This window comes from Sceloporus occidentalis, unplaced genomic scaffold (assembly GCF_023333645.1).
Source record: "Sceloporus occidentalis isolate IW3139 unplaced genomic scaffold, rSceOcc1.0.p SCAF_6, whole genome shotgun sequence".
NCBI lineage: Eukaryota > Metazoa > Chordata > Lepidosauria > Squamata > Phrynosomatidae > Sceloporus > Sceloporus occidentalis.
The window spans coordinates 46,857,276-46,877,397 of record NW_028316986.1 but is presented as its reverse complement, the minus strand read 5'-3'; the positions used below and the strand labels follow the sequence as shown (position 1 = coordinate 46,877,397).

The window sequence follows — 20,122 nt, the reverse complement described above, 5'->3', positions numbered from 1 at the left end:
AAGAAGAAGTGCCCACCTTTCTCTGTAGCCTTGTAAGGGCTCCCTGTTTGAAGCCCCAGCGCCGGCTCTCATTTCCTCCTCTCTCCCTCTGTGTGTGTGTGTGTGTGTGTGTTTCCCTCTCTGCTTTCCCGCACAGCCAGACCTAACAAGTTGCTGTTAAGAAAGGAACATGCCCTGGCTTGTACACCGTTTTGCCTGGAAGCCCTGGGGGTGAAAGGGAGAGAGAGAGAAAGGTTTGTCCTCTATTTCTGCTGGCTATGAGCTTTGGAGTCCTGGGGGTGAAAGGGAGAGAGAGAAAAGGTTTGTCCTCCATTTCTGCTAGCTATGAGCCTTGGGAGTCTTGGGGGTGAAAAGCAGAGAGAGAGAAAGGCCTGTCCTCCATTTCTGCTAGCTATGAGCTTTGGGAGTCTTGGGGGTGAAAAGCAGAGTGAGAGAAAGACCTGTCCTCCATTTCTGCTAGCTATGAGCCTTGGGAGTCTTGGGGGTGAAAAGCAGAGAGACAGTGGGGTCTGTCCTCCTTTTCACAAGCCATGTGCCTTGGAGATGCTTTTGGTAAGGGGAAGAGTGTGTGTGTGCGCACGTGCACGCTGATGTTTCCCCTTTTCCATGCTGAGACTGATGCTTGGGAGAGGTCCAGAGAGTGAGATATAGGGAGGGAAGTGGTGCCTTGTTTCCCCCCTCCTTTAGATCTTTTGTAACATCCTCCAGTGTTTGCCCCTCAACTCATCCACGGGTCATATCAAAATCCATGATTTTGGATCCAAAAACTGCCCTTGACATATACATGAGGTCGACTTATACATGAGTATATATGGTAAGTCTTCTCGAATTGCAATTTGTTGAGTATGTCTTGAGACTATATATGCACACATATTTTAAGCCTTCTGTTTTTTAACAAGGAAGATAATGGGATTAAGTCCACAGTAACAGGACCTGTCAGTGAAAGTAACCCTTTCTCATGTTAATATACTTTCAGAAACAGTATCCAGAAAGTTAGGGTGAGCGTCTTCTGTGATACCCCCTAGCATGATGTCATGTTTTGCTGTGGAGTTTCTTAGCAATTCTTCAGAAAATGAGGACTGTTTTAACCTGTGACAAAGGCTTTTTACCCTGGGGTCAGACCAGATCCCCTGGACTGCATGTGCACAAGTAGGATCAGGCCTGATCCTGCCCCACAGGTTTTGGCCTGTGTCATCTAAACTAGACGATACAAAGCTGAGGGAAGGCTGGGCCATTTGGCCTATGTGGACAACCCCATTGGGTACATTTCGGGCACACAAAAATATGTTTTCATGAACTTAGGGGAATGGGAAAACCTGAAAGCAATTGGAAGTCACCTTGAGCTGGGGCGGTAATAGTCAACAGGCCTATGGGCTGGAGGAGCTGTTTTAGAGATGTACATGTGCTATGGACAAAGAAGCTAAGAAAACACAGAGCAGTATTTGCTTGTGCACATTGACTCAATAATTAGCTATAGCTGAGTCCTTACAACATCCCTGTGATTTTTACTTAAGAATAATCTCTTTTTCTTTTTTTCATTGAAACAGTCTGTTGGGGAAAAAATTACTACAGTTGCTGAAAGGCTAATCACAGCAAATGAATGCTTCTTTAAATTGACAGTCTTGTCTTTATTGTGCTTTTAAACATGACTTCAGTACTATATATACACTATGCTCTTAAAACAAAGCTTTTGACTTACTTAATAAGAAAAAGTGCTATTACTACCTATTTCAGTAAGTCAGAAATTCTGAAAATCAAGATAATGGAGACTCAGAATTCTTCAGTAAAACAAAATAAATGAAATGCATACAGCAGATATTGTTAACTTTCTGCACTGAAGTTTTATTCTCTCAAAGCTTTATACTAGCTATTTCGCATTTCTTTTAAGAAACTGATAGTTGGGAAGTCGTGGTTTAAAAAACAAAACACATAAAAGAAATAGAGGTTAACAGCATAGCACAAACAACAAAGTAAGTCCTCACCTTAAAATTGCAGCCAAGTTCCAATGATTTATATTAACCTCATATGGCAGACTAGACCTTTTGATTCTTAAATGATAAAAATAATACAAATACCTCTGATGCTGGCTTCACAAATATCTCTGATGCTGTCACTGATATGTCGAATGATTGTCATTTGCCAATCATTTAAAAGGGTGGTAAATTATTTTAACCTCATCTGTTTTTTAAGTACGTAGATCAGTAATCAGTCAACAGAGTTATTTATTGAATACTGTACCACTTATTGAATGTACCAAATGGTATTCAAGTTCACCAGCCACCCAATCCTCAAAATAGCAAGCAGTTGCTTTTTAAATGATACAGTAGTGCTGTATGCTCAGTCATGGGAAGGACAATGAGTGCCCATTATGTACTCTCCTGCGTCATCTCAGTTGGCCACGCTTAGCTTTTCAACATCTGTGTACCATATATTAGCCATTTTGCCATCTAGAAGGTGCAGAGAACCCTTCTGACCTGCCTGGATGATTCCCTAAATCAACCATGTTGAGATCACTCTTAATCTGACTCTGGTTGGGAATGAGGATATCACAGAATAATGCAGTTTTGTTTTTTTAAAAATCTGTTTTTTTAAAAAAAAATTAAAAATCTCCAACAGTTGACTATAAAAGTCTCAGACACTGCTCCATTAGACTTACTATGCCTGGAGCTCAAGAACAGCTGTGTGTACAGAGATACTTTTGCTAATTAATGCAGACTAATTTGCTGCAAAATCATTGTGTGTGGCACATACCAGTTCCTGCAGATATAAACTGATGAAATTTCTTCAATGTAGGAAGAAGTTTTTCACTATAACAAGAAGGTATTTTGTCATCAGATTTTTATGGGGGAGGAGTTTATTTAAGACCTTTATATTCTGGAATACCTACATGTTTACTTTTAGCAAGCGTTCAGCCAAATGTGATTGTTTGGGAAGATCTTTATACATAGCAGTCAATGGATTCCTTGTGATTTGCAACTATTGCTGGAAATGATACAAAATTGTACATTGTAATAGGCATAGTAATTCTGGTTTTCTAAGAGATGTACAAAGAAGATATTAGTTTGTGCGTTGCACCTAGGCTTGCCATCACAAAGGGTCTAAAATGTCCTGGCTGACTGGGCTGGTTGAAGCAGCATAACCCAGATTTCTCCTTCATTGCAGGGAGGGAAGAAAGCCAAGATCACCTACAAGCTGAGGGCTAGTAAAGCAGTGTTTCCATGCTCAGCTTTTGCTTGTCTCAGTCCTGGGACATGCTCTCTCTTATCTGTTCCTTCCCGCTGCTTAAGGAGGTGCATGTATAACACCAGGCTTCCATTCCACAAGTCTCTCTCTTTCTCTCCTCACCACAAAGTGGAAGAGTCTTGTTGTGAAACTGAAAGTCTGATAACTTCTTCTTGCCCTCCAGCAGCTGCAAGATGTAGTTTTTGCTAGTGAGGAGAAGGACAGGGTTGTTGTTGCTTTTGTCATTCTGAACTTGCACCTAGATTGGAATAATAATAATAATAGATTTATTTCTAGCCTGCCCAATCACGAAGAATCCGGGCGGGTTACAACAATAAAATACAACAAATTACAATAGAGTTAAAAAATCAAACCCTAGACCTACCACCACCCCCCATTCCCAGTACTAAAACAGAATTAAACAGTAATAATATTAAAACATTAAAAACATTAAAAACATTGAACAACCAAAAAATAGGCAGAAACATTGGCGGGGGAAAATAAACAGATGAGGGGGCAAATATCTATATCTGGGGAGGGTAACTAGGTTGGAAAGGTAACTAGTAGAATAGTAGAAACAATGGGTCTAAAACATAAATCAGAAAAGGGGAAACCCATCAGGATGAGGTGATTTGATCGGTACACTGCAAACTAAAAACAACAACAACAAAAAAGTTGCTGTGTTTTCTATTTATGTTAGAAAAGAAGATATTTTCTTGTGGCAGAAACTCAACCCTCAGAGCTGTCCTTCCTATCCCTGCAAACATTTATTTACAGTAGTAGGAAAAATTCCACTCCTTGGTTTTTGTTTTGATTTCCCTGTCTGCCAATTGTTTAAGTCCCATGGGGGCAAGGGAGGTTAGGCAAACATTAATTAATTAGTTAATTGGTCGCTTGATTCAGACTAATTTCTGTTTTCTTTCAATGTGCTGATTTGATGAGGATGAAGATGATAATAACTGAAACATGCAATAAAAAATGTTAAATGTCAAAATGTGTTTATGGGTGGTTGTTTTTTGTTGATAACCCACCCAATCTAGTCCCATATACTTTTATCCCAGTTTTGTGAAGGAGTTTTATGGCAACCTTAGTTGCACCATTCTTCAATGTCATTAGTTTTATTTTGTTAAGTGCATGGACAATTGAAAAAAATATGCTTATTTTGAATAAGCTTAAGGTCGGTAACTGAAAACATTTGCTGTTATTTTCAGAAAAAGTCTGTTCAGCAAGTTGAAAATTCTTGCAAAAACAAGATCATATGCAAACAGGGGAAGCTTGTCTTTATTGTTCCTAAAATGGTTAGAAATGGAGCTGCCTATTCACTGGTCATTCTCGTTGAATAATAATGATGTAAATTTAGTTTTGTCTTATATGTTCAAAGTTCTACATGCATAAAACCTGATGCATTAGCCTAGACTAATCCGGAATACTACATTAGCACAGCAGAATGGCTTAGAATAATAGCAAAGACCATAGAATTATGGAAAAGGCAAACTTGAGCATAACACAGAACTGAATATTTCCTAATATTGGAAATGAGAACAAAGAATGCATAGCCTCGTAGAGTTGAAACTGATGCACCATATACAGTCTGTCCTTGCCATACACAGACTTACCATACGTGGCTTTGAACATACGCATATGGGAAGGAGCAGAGGATAAAATGGCATGCACAAGCGCGCCATTATACAAACAAATGAGACCTGAGCATAGGTGTTTTTTCTCATATTTGGGAGGGTCCAGAACGGATCCCCCATGCATGAAAAGGGCAGACTGTAATAGGATTAACTGGATTTTTGACTCCCAGAGAATGCCACTATAGGAGCATCACTTAGCCAAGTAGCAACACAGGCATCAATTAGATGGACTGCCTATTTTATGTCAGGGTTTTCTCTTTTCAAATACACTCAATCTCCATATCAGCAAGCTGACCATCTGTGAATTATAGCATCCACAGGTGGCTCTGCTGCCATTATTGTCAATGGTGGCACATGCATGCAGCCACACCAGTGTTGTCAAACATCAATTGACAATAATGGGACTTGAGGACCTGTGCTATTTATTATCCGCAGATTGGGGGGCTCTGGAACGGAACCCCCACTGATAGGAAGGGCCAACTGTAATCTCTATGAGGGACCAAAACATAAATGTATTATCTATTATATGTAGAGTGGGCCTTTCACATCCACAAAGGTCTGATTCCTCTGCCCCCCCATTGCAAATGGGGAAAAATGTGGCAGTTGTTAGTCAGTGAGTGGCAATGTGCATGTACCTGCATTAGTGCGCCTGAGGGTGTACACTGCCATTGGGAAATATGAGATAGGGCAAGCCACGAGCAGGACCACTGTACAGTCAGCCCTTCATATCTATGGATTTTTTATCCATGGATTCAAGCATCCACAGATTGAAAATATTCAAAATATATAAATTCCAAAAAGCAAACCTTGATTTTGCCATTTTATATGAGGGCCACCATTTTACTATGCCATTGTATTTAATGGGACTTGAGCATCTACAGATTTTGGTATCCACAGGGAGTCCTGGAACCAAACCAAGGGCTCACTGTATAGTGTTTTGCTCTGCATGTGTATATCAAGTACTGAAAATATTTCAGAGTAAAACAGTGATTCAGTACAAAGTTGATTTTCGTTTAACCCACATTATCACATTTTGGCAGAAATGTGAAAGACCTTTTAAAACAGAACTTTAGAAAACAACTGTGCATTAACAGTTTATTAGGAACAAAACTTTTAAGTGCGTTAACTGTTTATTAGAAACAAAATAACAATTCCCCAAGCATCTGTTTGATTTTGTCCATATTTCTTAAAGGGTTGGTTTATCTGCAGATTTCTTTCTAGAACGAAATGTCTAATGTGCCATTTTTTTTCTTTGTAGTTGACTTGCCACTGTACTTTCCTCGGGACCAGCCAACATTAACATTTCAATCTGTCTATCACTTCACTAACAGTGGAGAGCTGTATTCCCAAGCTCAGAAAAACTATCCCTACAGTCCACGGTGGGATGGCAATGAGATGGCTAAGAGAGCAAAGTAAGTTGCATTCCTTTCTGTGAAGTAGTTGTGCAATATACTACATATTTAGTTGCTTACTGCTTTGTCTTAGCTTCATAGTTGTCAAAATTTGGAGGCAGTTGTAGAAAATGAACCTCATGCTTCAGCAACAGCCTGTTAACAGATTTGTCACCCTCCATTACAAGATACAAACTTGTCCAAGAGTTATAGCGAAAGGATCTGCCGTCATCATGAGCATGCTCAATCCAAATTTTGTCTGTTCCTAGGGCAAGTGGCCTAGCTTCCATTGTAATTGGGCAGCACCAGTGAAAGTTGTGTTGCCTTCCCCGATTGATAATGTCCAGGACCAATTGAATCCCCTTCCTTTTATTATTTTTCTTATTCGTGGTTTGTTTATTAATTTTGTCATATTGTTATGTTTTTTTAACCATGTTTTATTGTTTAATTTTATACTTGGGAGGGAGGGTTGGGCCGGGGTCTTGTGGGGCTTGTTGTTTTTATTGTTCTATATTGTATAAACTCTGCTGTTACCTGTCTATTATTATTATTATTATTATTATTATTATTATTATTATTATTATTATAAATGCAGGCATGAGTTCTTCACTGAGAAACAAATGAAAACAAGTAGAATCAAAGAATCATAGAGTTGGAAGAGACCACAAGGGCCATCCAGTCTGGCCCCCTACGATCCAGGAAATCCCAATCAAAGCATCCCCGACAGATGGCCATCCAGCCTTTGTTTAAAAACCTCTAAGGAAGGAGATACCACAACACTCTGAGGGAGTTTGTTCCACTGTCGACCAGCCCTTACTGTCAGGAAGTACCACCTAATGTTGAGGTGGAATCTCTTTTCCTCTGGCTTGCATCCATTGCTCCGAGTCCTAGTCTCAGGAGCAGCAGAAAACAAGCTAGCTCCCTCCTCAATATGACATCCCTTCAAGTATTTAAACAGGGCTATCATATCACCTCTTAACCTTCTCTTCTCCAGGCTAAACATCCCCAGCTCCCTAAGTTGTTCCTCATAGGACATGGTTTCCAGACCCTTCACCATTTTAGTCACTCTCCTTTGGACACGCTCCAGTTTCTCAATGTCCTTCTTAAATTGTGGTGCCTAGAACTGGACACAATATTCCAGGTGGGGCCTGACCAGAGCAGAATAGAGTGAGACTATTACATCCCTTGAGCTAGACACTATACTTCTATTAATGCAGCCTAAAATTGCATTGGCCTTGTTAGCTGCCGCATCACACTGTTGACTCATGTTCAGTTTGTGGTCTACTTGGATCCTTTTCACACATAGTCTCTTTCAGCCAGGTATCACCCATCCTATATCAGTTTGTTTCATTTTTCTGCCCTAAGTGCAGTACCTTACATTTTTCTGTGTTGAAATTCATTTTGTTAGCTTTGGCCCAGCTTTCTAATCTATTCAGGTCGTTCTGAAGTTTGATCCTGTCCTCAGGGGTATTAGCTACTCCTCCTAATTTGGTGTCATCTGCAAATTTGATAAGTATAGCCCCAATTCTGTCATCCAAGTAATTGATAAAGATGTTGAACAGCACGGGGCCCAGGACAGAACACTGTGGGACCCCACTGGTCACTTCTCTCCAGGATGAAAAGGAGTCATTATTGAGCACCCATTGGGTTTGGCCAGTCAACCAATTACAAATCCATGTAACAGTTACATTGTCCAGCCCACATTTCACTAGCTTGTTTGCAAGAATGTCATGGGGAACCCTGTCAAAGGCCTTACTGAAATCAAGATATACTATATTCACGGCATTCCCTTCATCTACCAAGCTGGTAATTTTATAAAAAAAAAGAGAGAGAGAGAGAGAGAGAGAGAGAGAGAGAGAGAGATCAGATTTGTCTGGCATGACTTCTTTCTCTGAAACCCGTGTTGACTTTTTGTGATTATGGCATTGCTTTCCAGATGTTCGCAGACTCTCTGTTTAATGATCTGCTCTAGAATCTTTGCTGGTACTGATGTCAGACTAACTGGACGATAATTGTTGGGATCCTCTTTTCCCCCTTTTTTGAAGATGAGGACAATGTTTGCCCTCCTCCAGTCTGCTGGCACGTCTCCTGTTCTCCAGGAGTTCTCAAAGATTATTGGCAATGGCTCCAATATTACATTTGCCAGTTCTTTTAATACCCTTGGATCTAGTTTGTCTGGTCCTAGAGATTTATGTTCGTTTAGATTAACCAGATATTCCTGTACTATCTCTTTACTTATTCTGTGCTGAAATTTCCCTATTCTGTCCTCTGCTCCTTTATCCTCACATTGATCACCCTTTATCTTTTCTGAGAAGACTGAGGCAAAGAAGGTGATGAGTGAAGTCGAAGGCTTTCATGGCCAGCATCCATAGTTTTTTGTGGGTTTTTCGGGCTATGTGGCCATGTTCTAGAAGAGTTTCTTCCTGACGTTTCTTCAGAGAATTTGAAGATGACCTGCATGGTACTTTGCCTGGAAAGAACTTGGGTATACATATTGTGTGACCTGGAAAGGCAGGAGTGATTTGCATGTGTATTGTTCTGTTGCTAATGGCAGGCCTCAGGGTGGGAGGCTCTGCAAAAGAGGATTAGTGTCTGCTTGATTGTGCTCATTGTCTGCTGAGAGATTTTTCATTTGCATTTGTTGAGTCTTTATCTTGCTGTTTTTCAGGACTGGTAGCCAAACCTTGTTTACTTTAAAGGTTTCCTCTTTCCTGTTGAAATTGTCAAGTTGTTTGTGGGTTTCAATGGCGTTTTGAGTAATTCTGCCTTTACTCTGTCCCCTGTTAACATTTTGCCATCTTCTCCACGCAGTGGCCCTACCATTTCCTATTTCTTCCTTTTGCTGTGGACATATCCAAAAAAGCCCTTTTCATTGTTCTTAATCTCTCTAGCAAGCCTGAGTTCATTCTGTGCTTTAGCTTTCCTGACTTTAATAATAATAATAATAAAATTTATTTGTATCCCACCCCTCTGAGAACAATCGGGGCGGCTAACAAAGTTAAAAATACAGAACATATAAAATCCCTAATACCCTCCCCTCCTTAAAAAAGTATTAAATCCAATACAGTATTTAAAAAGGCACAGAACAAAAAATACACAAACAAACATACAAGTTAAAAACTGACCAAAAAGTCAGCAATATCACACCCGCAAACAATCAGTGGGAGCAGCAGTATCTTTCCCAGATGTTCTTCTAAGGCCGGGTTCTCTATTCTGGGAAGGCCTGCCGGAAGAGATCCGTCTTAACAGCCTTTTTAAAGCTGTCTAAGGATGTAAGCAGACGGATCTCATCCGGCAGGCTGTTCCACAGTCTGAGGGCGACAATGGAAAATGTCCTCTGGGAGGTAGTCGAAAGCCTAGATTTTTGTGGCTGAAGTAGGCCTCTCCCAGAGGAGCGGAGTGCACGGGGAGGATTATAGGGGAGAAGGCGGTCCCGAAGATAGTTTGGACCCAAGCCATTTAGGGCTTTAAAGGTGATAACCAACACCTTGTACTGGGTCCGGAAGCTAATGGGCAGCCAGTGGAGGGACTTTAGAACCGGCGTAATATGGTCCCTCCTGGATGTTCCAGAAATTACTCTGGCTGCCATATTCTGTACTAATTGCAGTTTCCGGACCAAGCACGAGGGTAGCCCCATGTAGAGTGCATTACAGAAGTCTAGACATGAGGTTACCAGCGCGTGCACAACAGTCTCAAGATCCCTTACTTCCAGAAAAGGGCGCAGCTGGCGTATCAGCCGAAGCTGATAACAGGCGCTCCTGACTGTCGCATTTACCTGGTTCGACATCAGGAACGACGAGTCAAGGAGCACTCCCAGACTGCAAACACAGTCCTTGACGGAGAGTGTGACCCCTACACGTGCTCGCTATTTGTTTGAATTCCTCTTTGGTGATTTCCCCGTTCTTCCATTTCTTACACATGTTCCTGCCCACCACCATGCCGTGCAGCTGCCACCGCTTCTATGTGTCCCTTACCTGTTGCCACCATCACATCTATTCTGAAGGCCCCCACCGTGGTCTCTAAGGTTGGAAATGGGGCACCTGGCTGCGCCCAAGTGGCCTGACACCCCTTCCAATGTCACAGGCTGCAGATGGAGCCTTCAGAGCAGATGTGACAGTGATGGGAGGTAAGGAGGCACAAAGTTGTGCTGTCTACCAGCTGTCAGTGCAGAAACAGTTGGTATTTTTAGACCGCATTAAGAGCGTTTGGGGCTGGGGCTATTCCAGAACTGCCAGATTGGCATCCAAACTGACCAATCCTGGCCTGGGGCTATGGGCCTGCATCATTGGTACAAGACAACACCAGACCGGGGGAACATGGGCCTTTTGGCCCATGGGTTCAGCTCCTTAGAGGAGAGGTGGCCTGACAAATGCATGCAGCCCCCTCACAATTCTCATGCACCCCCCCCCCCCGAGTCCTACCACCGTTAACTTTGCCACTGAAATCAGTGGCATAGAAACATCAAAGGCATTTCTTTTCCTTTAAAATCACAGTTGACCTCTAAAAACTTTTAAGCTTTGCTTAAATATAGATCTACACACATGGAAGTCTCCCAGACATTTGAAATAACACAGGTCAAAAATGCATGCCCGTTTAAAGTCATAGGGAGCTTTTTAAGGAAAATTGCCACTTTTTTATGCCACCAAGTTGCAGTGGCAGTGGCAGCAGTAAAACATACTCAGTCATTCTCATCTCATGTTTTATTTCTATTTTAAACATGTGACCATTATCACAAGAGGATATAAACCATTGTTTATTTAAGGATATGAGAACCTGAAAACTAGTCTGGGATAGTGAAAAAGAAGGATTTTTGTTGATGTAAACAAAGACTGTCACTATGAGGTGACAACCTTGAATCTATTAATGAGTTTGGTGTAAACATAGTAATACACAGAAGGAGCTGTGAACCTGCATTTGCTTCATTATTAAAAACAACCAGTTTCTGAATGAGCCTGGCTAATCATTCTGTCTTACTTACTGACAGTAAATAGAATATGCCCAAATCTTTTATATTAGAATACAGTAGTGCAGTGTATTTATTTGTTGTGTGCTTATTATTTAGACTGATGAGTTGATTAAAAATAACTTAGTAAACCAAACATTTAGTGTGATTGAGAATCCTATTTTAGGAGAAAAAAGAGAAATTCCAAGTACTACTTTTCACATGATAAACAATATACTTCAGGGGGAGTTTTTAAATAATTGATTCTTCATGGGAGGTGCTACAAGTTCAAACATGCTTGCTTTTTATTGTCTTGTTGGGTGTGTTCTTATTATTTTGTCCTTTCAGGGTACTTGTATGGAATGTTTTAAGTATGTGTGTTACTCAAAAGATCAAGAGAAAAGATTATACATCTACCTTGTTTCTGTGTATCTTCTCCCATAGAAAATATTGAACTATACAGATAGGTGAGTAGGGTCATCAGAGGTCATTGCAGGTTCTCGCTGTAAGATGCTTTTTGAAAAACTAGTCCAGCTAAAAAAGCATCTAAGGAAGTAGACTGAAGTCTGCGGAAGCTCATTCTGCCAACTTCTTTCTTTCATTTAGTCTCAAAGATGCTACAAGATCTCTCTACATACTGATTCTACAGACTAACATGGCTATATCTTTAAGTAGTCAAGGTATTATGTCACTAGTGTCAGTTGCCTAGGCCTTTCAACAGGACTTGGAAATCTTGTGTTCTGTGCCTTTTTAGTTATGGTACTTACAGCACATGCATCTAGCTACACAGTGGCTGCATTTAGATAGTACAAAAAGCTGGAATTCAAGAGAATTCCAGTTTGTCAAGGATGAGCTAGCATATACCAGCTGAAAAATCAGTCCGGCTTACTTGAATAGCACCTAAATAAACTACAGATCTTAAGTCTGTGTGTTGTTTGTTGTGACATACAACCAGAATTATCTCTGGTTTTGTCTCTTCCCTGAGAAGCCTGAGAAATAATCCCAAATTTGTTTTAGGGTTGATCTATTATTAGCTTATTAGGAGAGAAAAGAAACCAGAAAGCCAGCATTCTATTAGGTTGACTTGTCACAAAACCATGGACCAAAGTTCTGTAGTTTATGTAGCCATGCCTGACATGACAATGCAGTCACTCTTTTTTTGTTTTCAATGGCAAGCTGATGTTCCTGTAGATCCCTCGTTTACTGTGACATGCGAATCCAGCATGATTGCTTTCTCCATATTGCTTTGGGTAGGATGAATACAAGTGTCAACCACACCGCTATTTGATGGAAAGAAAATAGTCCTCAGACAGCAGTATTTCTGCTTCAGGTTTCTCCACATTAGAAAAATGCGAATTAGAAATGCAGTAAAGAAGATTAATGCTCATATGACCACATTTCTATCACAGAATGAAGTGGCCTTGAGAAAACTGGGGAAAGGTAAACTGAATTTGCGTTTAAAAAAATAACAACACTTTAAAATACACTCACTTCATATTTGATATTTCATTGGGAGATCTGTATAGGACTTGTAAAGGTCAGGGAATGGTAATATTTTACTTCTTCTTTTTAGGGCTTCCTAATACAGTGGGCCCTTCCCTTACGTGGGGATCCATTCCAGACCTCCTCCCCCCCCGTGTAAGGGGAAAACGTGTATGCTTGAGCCCCATTATAAGTATTATAAGTAATGTGGCGCAGTGCGGGCCCCATTACTTCTTCTGGGGCACGCCAGGGTTTTTTCCGGCGCAGCTTCTAGAAAATGCTGGAAGCTGCGTAAGGTGCGCCCGCATATGATGTGGGCACACTGTACAGAATAATACAAAGTATCAACCTATAATTTTTTCACTCCCTCATTTTCATTGTGTCCTATCATTGGATGTGCCCTCTGCCCACTAAACAACCTATTGCCACACTTATTCTTTGATAGTTAAATAATATATTCTGTCGAAAGGGCAGTCCTGTTTTGCTGTTGCTTTACCATGCTTGGCTCCATAACTGTGCTGCACAAGGAGTGTTAACTGATGCTGAAAACCTTTTGTGAAATTCTGATGAATGGCTTTAGAATTACAACTCCCAGAATCAAGCAGCCAGCGAGGCCACTGGCTAGGAAATGTGTGATGTGTAACTCTTCCAAGCTTTTCTCTAGAGCTTGAGTTACTAACAGGTGCCATGCCAATTTTCACTGTACAGATGATTGCAACTCTCATCATATGCGATAGGTTTATTAAATATATGTGTTTTAGCTGATAATAAAACCTGAAAAGATCTGGAGACAGCAATGGTGAAATTTAGTTGCTGGTTGTTGTGGCCAAATTTTACTGGAAAGCTGAATGAGCTTCATGCTCAGTCAAAAGATTTTTCAGAAGCACCTAGTTAGCCAGTGTGAGGAAGAGGATGACTAAATCCTGAAGTGGATGGACCCTCCGTTTAATCCAAGAGGGCCATTCTTACATTCTGAGGTCACGATTTAAAACAGAAAGATTGTAGCTTTGTGCATGTTTACTATTAAAATCAGGGAAATGGTTTTTCAAACTTTGAATTGGGCTATTATAGCAGTTACAAGCCATGAATGGTTTTCAGCCCTGGAATGTAGGGGCTAAATATGTTTGGTCACCTGTTAAATGTTTCTTCATATTTAATTATGCATACACAATGAAGTAATTCTGGGAATATTAAAAAAAATTAAAATGTAGAACATATTCTTACACTGGCCTATTTTTTTCATCAGAATGAGTAAACTTTCACAAAATGTCTTATATAGTTTATATAACTAGTCTCAAATTTTGTCATTATTACAGGGTTTTTCTTCTTTGTTGTTTTATATACTAATAGTTAATCAGAGCTGTTACCTAGTTTGAAGTGCCATCTTTGAGAATAAATTCTAGTTTTTGTTTTACTTGTATGCCTCTGAAGACCAGGGTTCAATTCCCAGCTTGGCCATGAAACCTACTGGGTGACCTTGGGCAAGTCACATGCTCTCAGCTTCAGGGGAAGGCAATGGCAAACCTCATCTGAACAAATCTTGCCAGGAAAGCCCCATGATAGGGTTGCCTTAGGGTCACCATAAGTCAGAAACTACTTGAAGGCACACAACAACAAAAGATGTCAAAAATATCCATCTTCTTACTTAATGTTTATAATAGTTCATAAAATATCTCTTTTCCTAGTCCTCCAGTTTAATATAGTCAACTTATTTATTGTCAATATGAACTATATTTCATTTCATAGAAATACCTGGGCGATGTACCCAGCTTCTTAAAACAATAAATCCATCATTAGATTTTTACTTAAAGGAGGGGGGGGGGCAACTTCTTTATGCAGCAAACTCTGAAAAAATAGTTTCTCACATTTTTGGTTTTTATATTCACAGTATTTCAATTTCCTCTCATAAAGGCTTTATCTGTATCCATAATTATTGATAGGGAAGAGTTTACAGTTACATTATATGAAAGGAAAGTGTTCTCCTCTATGGAGCTCTGTAAATCCTTGGTGTGAAGAAATATTAGATCTAATCCCAAAATAATTACAGTAATCTTTTCTGTTTCTGTGCACTGCTGTAACAGGTGCATGATCCAAAAACTGTTTGTGCCTCTTGTTTTACTGCTTACAGAGTGAGCTGCTTTGTTCTTTAGTCCAAAATATTGTCTGTTGAAAAGGACGAATGAAGTTTTGCAAAGTAAACGATAACATTAACTGAAACAGTGTGTAGAACTCAAAGATATAGCCGTGTTAGTCTGTAGAATCAGTATGTAGAGAAATCTTGTAACACCTTTGAGACTACTGTAACTGAAAGAAAGAAGATGCCAGCATGAACTTTCGTAGACTTAAGTCTACTTCCTCAGATGCATTTGGTGGAGTGGTAAGCCAGGGACAGACTAATATATACCTTAGGTGTGTGAGAATGTCAATTTGAATTCAAAATCCTTTTTGTATGGAAATGAAGTGGCAAGCCCAGTTTTAACAATGCTCGTTTGTGAACAAAGGCGTCATAAACTTTGTAAAACAGAATGTGTTTTTGTTCCTCTCTGTTTCAGTTGAAATTGACATGCTTATGCTTTCCTGTAATATCAAGAATATCAACAAACTGGGACTATAGTGAGGAGAAAATGGAGGGCAGTGGTACAGTGTGTAGGCCAGAGGAAGTATAAAGAACTTGCTGATGTGGATTGTACTAGAATGGGGGGGGGGGGGCAGAGTAAGATGGGAGCGATATAAGAGTGGAGAAATGCAGTAGAAGACAGTCAATTGGAATGCTTTCATCTAGAAGTTTGCTTTGGCTTTAATGCCCTGTAAGAAAAGCAATAGTATGGTTTAAGAGGACATCTGTGCCCAAGGTTAGTCTCACAGCACAAAGGCTGCTTTTGCAGGAAAGGAAAATTCATGGAGACAGCTGTGGGCCATCACACTGAAACACAGTTCATGGTGATCTGTGGTGGGCACAAAATACGGCTAATTATGGGAAACTAGTGATCTTATTCCTGGTACAGATATAAAGCAGACCTTGGGATTTTATTTCCATGGGAAAAATCTTATTTTTTCTTAAGTAGGCATTCAAGTCTATGTAAACAGAACATACAGCCTCTCAGTCTGCAATTTTGTGTAGGAATATTGTAAATAAAGCTTGCTTGTTGTTTGTGCACATAATACTTAGCTATTGGACACATGCCGATTCAGTGTCTGTTCTCAGTTATGTTCTGCAATACCATAGGTTCCCATGAGACTTCAGAAAATGCAAAATAAAAGGCAGATTTTACCCATCTTTCCTGGGATTTGTCCATATCAATCACATTTGAATTCTAAAAGTGCCAGTTGTGTATATTTCACAAGACCAAGAAAAGATAGCATTTTGAGAATGTTAACCTTGACTTGAAGGAAAGAGACAGGCTTCTAGCCTTTCTGGGTGCAAAAATGAACTTGAAGCTTTTGAATAAATGTTTTCAGAGATCAGAAGGTACAAACATCTGTATCTTTTTCTGTTCTCCCCCTCCATAATTAGCAGAAACAAAATAAATTATGCAAATAAAACACATATCTCATACATATCTCAGGCAACTACACAAGCACAAGTAACCAAAATGTCATGCCAGTGTGCTACAGATGAAATGTTACCCACCAAATGCTGCATTGACATGCTTTTTGACCTTACTATTTTGTTTTCCAGCAGTGCCTTATGGATGTAACAGTCAGGAGATTGTGGGATATTAGAAAAACAAACTGGGAGAAAACATTCATCTTGCCACTCTTTGCAATAGAGTTGAGCAAAATTCAGCCTTCCAGAGGTTGTTGAACTGTAATTCCCATCACCCCTAATGAGCATGTAATGATAAGAGTTGTAGTCCAACATCTGGCGGGCCACACTTTGCCCACTCCAGCGTTACTGGGAGGGGTAAAGGGAGAATGAGCCCATCACAAAAGTCTGCAATGAAATAATAATGGATCCACTGGATGACACTTTACTGTGGATCCTTTCGTCTTGCAGCTCACACTGTTTTTATGTTGCACAACTCACAAATGAGAGAAGAGTCATTGCAAATATTCTTAATTAAACACTGATAATGTAATTAGAAGTAATGGCATCATGATAGCCTTTGAAAGACCCCTAAACCCCAGACTCAACTAGTCTTTGCCTATCACCTTTTCGGTTTATACAAAGCTTAGCCTACCCTAAATCTACATACTTTAATATCATGATATTGTTCACTTAAAGAAAAATTTTAGTTGCTGATGGGATAACATGTTGACATTCTGAAAGAATGACATTTTGCTCAAATACATTTCATTCTTTAGTCTTAATCTTCTTAATACTTAATTAGTACAACATCTCTAGTAACAAAGTCCCCTTTAATTAGATGCTCTTGTTGGTATAAATAGAAAACCAATAAACCAAAAATGAATGTGGATGGTGGCCTATAATAAAGCAGCAATTGCTGCTGCAATGGAGTTCTTGTATGTTCACGACAGTGGGTGGTAATACAATAAAGTCTGGCTAGCTGAATCACATTTTTCATGTACAACTTGAAAAGTGTCATCTTCGATAGCTGAGTGCAGCTCTTAAGACATGGTATGTTGCTTTCTGACAGGTGCCTGCCAGGGATCTTCAGTGCTGTCATGCATAATATGGATTTCAGCCAAATTAGGAAGGTTGGGAAACTTATTTCTGGTCACTTCTCATTAAATCTTTGACTGTGGCAAAGGAAAAACAATGATTAAAGATGTAATGCCATGGTGGGAGATGTATATGTAAAATTCTTGACAGAATAAAGGGTTTTCTAAATAATGAGTGTACCATGTCTGAGGACTCATCTCAGCATTATACCTAGTTAAATCCTTGAGAGTAGAAGGATTTTGTTTATTAAACAAGGGATCTAATTACATTTAGGTTAATATCTATCTTGTATTAAAATGTGGAATGTTATATCTGGTAATATAGAATGTTGTGTCAAGTAGTATGCCTTTTAAGGCTTGCTTTTTTTTCTAATGTGCAGACATGGATGACCTTTATTTATGCTTTGATATAAATATTGGAATTATTTTAAAGGTTATATCTGCTTTACAAATAGAGCCAGTTATATCTACTTTAGAAACAGAGCCATTTGTATTGACCCTTTGTATGCTAAACCAAGTTTAGACATCTTGGTTTGCATCCAATATTATGCTAGTAGTAAAAATAGATGAGGTGTTGTTGTTTCACTAGTGCTTGTGCAACTGCTAGTAGAAGAGTTAGCATGACTAGTGCAAGCAACACCTAGGCTAATGAAATCATAATGAGTTGTACAAAGATTTGTGAAACAGCTTGTACTGCAACTGATATAATTGTACATGAAAGGAAAGAGTGAAGATTCAGAATACTATATTGAAGAATCCTTACTTACAGTACTAATCAGTTTAACCTGAATTACAGTGTAGAAAGGTACAATATTTCAAAACTATATACTAAACTACAAGTCAACCTCACGTATAAATCGAGAACAGGTTTTGGGGCCAAAAATTATGGATTTTGATGTGACCCATGGATAAACCGAGGGTAAAACCTAGGGGTGTGTAACAAAAGATCTAAAGGATGAAGCAAAGGAAAACAATGCCAAATAAATTACAAAATTCCAACAAGCATAACTGTGCTTGCGCTAAAGGCTGGATGAATGACAGAGTAGAGCAGGGGCCATGCTTTCAGGACAATTTATGCTCTTGCCTTTCACCAAGGATTCCGTTAAAGTAGAATCATAGAGTTGGAACAGACCACAAAGGCCGTCCAGTGCAACCCACTGCCATGCAGGAACTCTCAGTCAAAGCATACCTGACAGATGGCCATCCAGCCTCTGCTTAAAGACCTCCAAAGAAGGAGACTCCACCACTCTCCGACAGCCCTTACTGTCAGGAAGTTCCTCCTAATGTTGAGGTGGAATCTCTTTTCCTGGAGCTTGCATCCGTTGCTCCGGGTCCTAGTCTCTGAAGCAGCAAAAAACAAGCTGGCTCCCTCCTCAATATGATGTCCCTTCAAATATTTAAACAGGGCTATCATATCACCTCTTAACCTTCTTTTCTCCAGGCTAAACATCCCCAGCTTCCTGAGTCTTTCTTCATAGGGCATGGTTTCCAGACCCTTCACCATTTTAGTCGCCCTCCTTTGGACATGCTCCAGTTTCTCAATGTCCTTTTTGAATTGTGGTGCCCAGAACTGGACACAGTATTTCAGGTGGGGCCTGACCAAAGCAGAATAGAGTGGCACTATTACTTACCTTGATCTAGACACTATACTTTTATTGATGCAGCCTAAAATTGCATTGGCCTTTTTAGCTGCCACATCGCACTGTTGACTCATATTTAACTTGTGGTCTACTTGGACTCCTAGATCCCTTCCACATGTAGTCTCTTTCAGCCAGGTGTCCCCCATCCTATATCTGTGCATTTCATTTTTCCGCCCTAACTGCAGTACCTTACATTTCTCCCTGTTGAAGTACATTTTGTTAGCTTTGGCCCAGCTTTCTAGTCTATTCAGGTCATTGCCTCTGGGGTATTAGCTACTCCTCCTAATTTGGTGTCATCTGCAAATTTGATACCACCAATTCTGTCATCCAAGTCATTGATAAGATGTTGAATAGCACTGGACCCAGGACAGACCCCTGTGGGACCCCACTGGTCACTTCTCTCCAGGAAGAAGAGAAGCCATTGTTGAGCACCCTTTGGGTTCTGCCAGTCAACCAGTTACAAATCCATATTACAGTTACCTTGTCTAGCCTGCATTATACAAGCTTGTTTGCAAGAATGTCATGGGGAACCTTGTCAAAAGCCTTACTGAAATCAAGATATACTATATCCACAGCATTCCTTTCATCTAACAAGCTGGTAATTTTATCAAAGAAAGAGATAAGATTTGTCTGGCATGACTTCTTTCACTGAAACCCATGTTGACTATTTGTGATTATGGAATTGCCTTGTAGATGTTCACACATTCTCTGTTTAATGATCTGCTCCAGAATCTTTCCTAGTATTGATGTCAGACTCATTGTTGGAATCCTCTTTTCTTCCCTTTTTGAAGATGGGAACAACATTTGCCCTCCTCCAGTCTGCTGGGACTTCTCCCTGTTCTCCAGGAGTTCTGAAAGATCATTGCCAATGGCTCCGATATTACATTAGCCAGCTCTTTTAATACTCTTGGATGTAGTTCATCAGGTCCTGGAGATTTATATTCATTTAGATTAACCAGGTATTCCTGTACTATCTCTTTATTTATTCTGTGCTGAAATTCCCCTATTCTGTCCTCTGCTCCATTTTCCTCAGGTTGAGCACCCTTTTCCTTTTCTGAGAAGACTGAAGCACAGAAGGTGTTGAGTAATTCTGCCTTTTCTCTGTCCTCTGTTAGCATTTTGCCATCTTCTCCACGCAGTGGCCCTACCATTTCCTTCTTCCTTTTGCTGCGGACATATTCAAAA

The 20,122-nt window shown here is 40.0% G+C and overlaps 1 protein-coding gene across 3 annotated transcripts in view; it reads left to right on the top strand.

The window, feature by feature from the left end:
• The window catches only part of LOC149310706 (BRISC and BRCA1-A complex member 2), a 165,281-nt gene that overhangs the window by 127,261 nt on the left and 17,898 nt on the right, over positions 1 to 20,122 (top strand). For all 3 annotated transcript variants that reach the window (XM_089529561.1, XM_089529562.1, XM_089529563.1), the window contains one exon: positions 6,118 to 6,271. In XM_089529561.1, the coding sequence (XP_089385687.1) occupies positions 6,118 to 6,271 (154 nt within the window). The remainder of the gene's footprint in view (positions 1 to 6,117; positions 6,272 to 20,122) is intronic.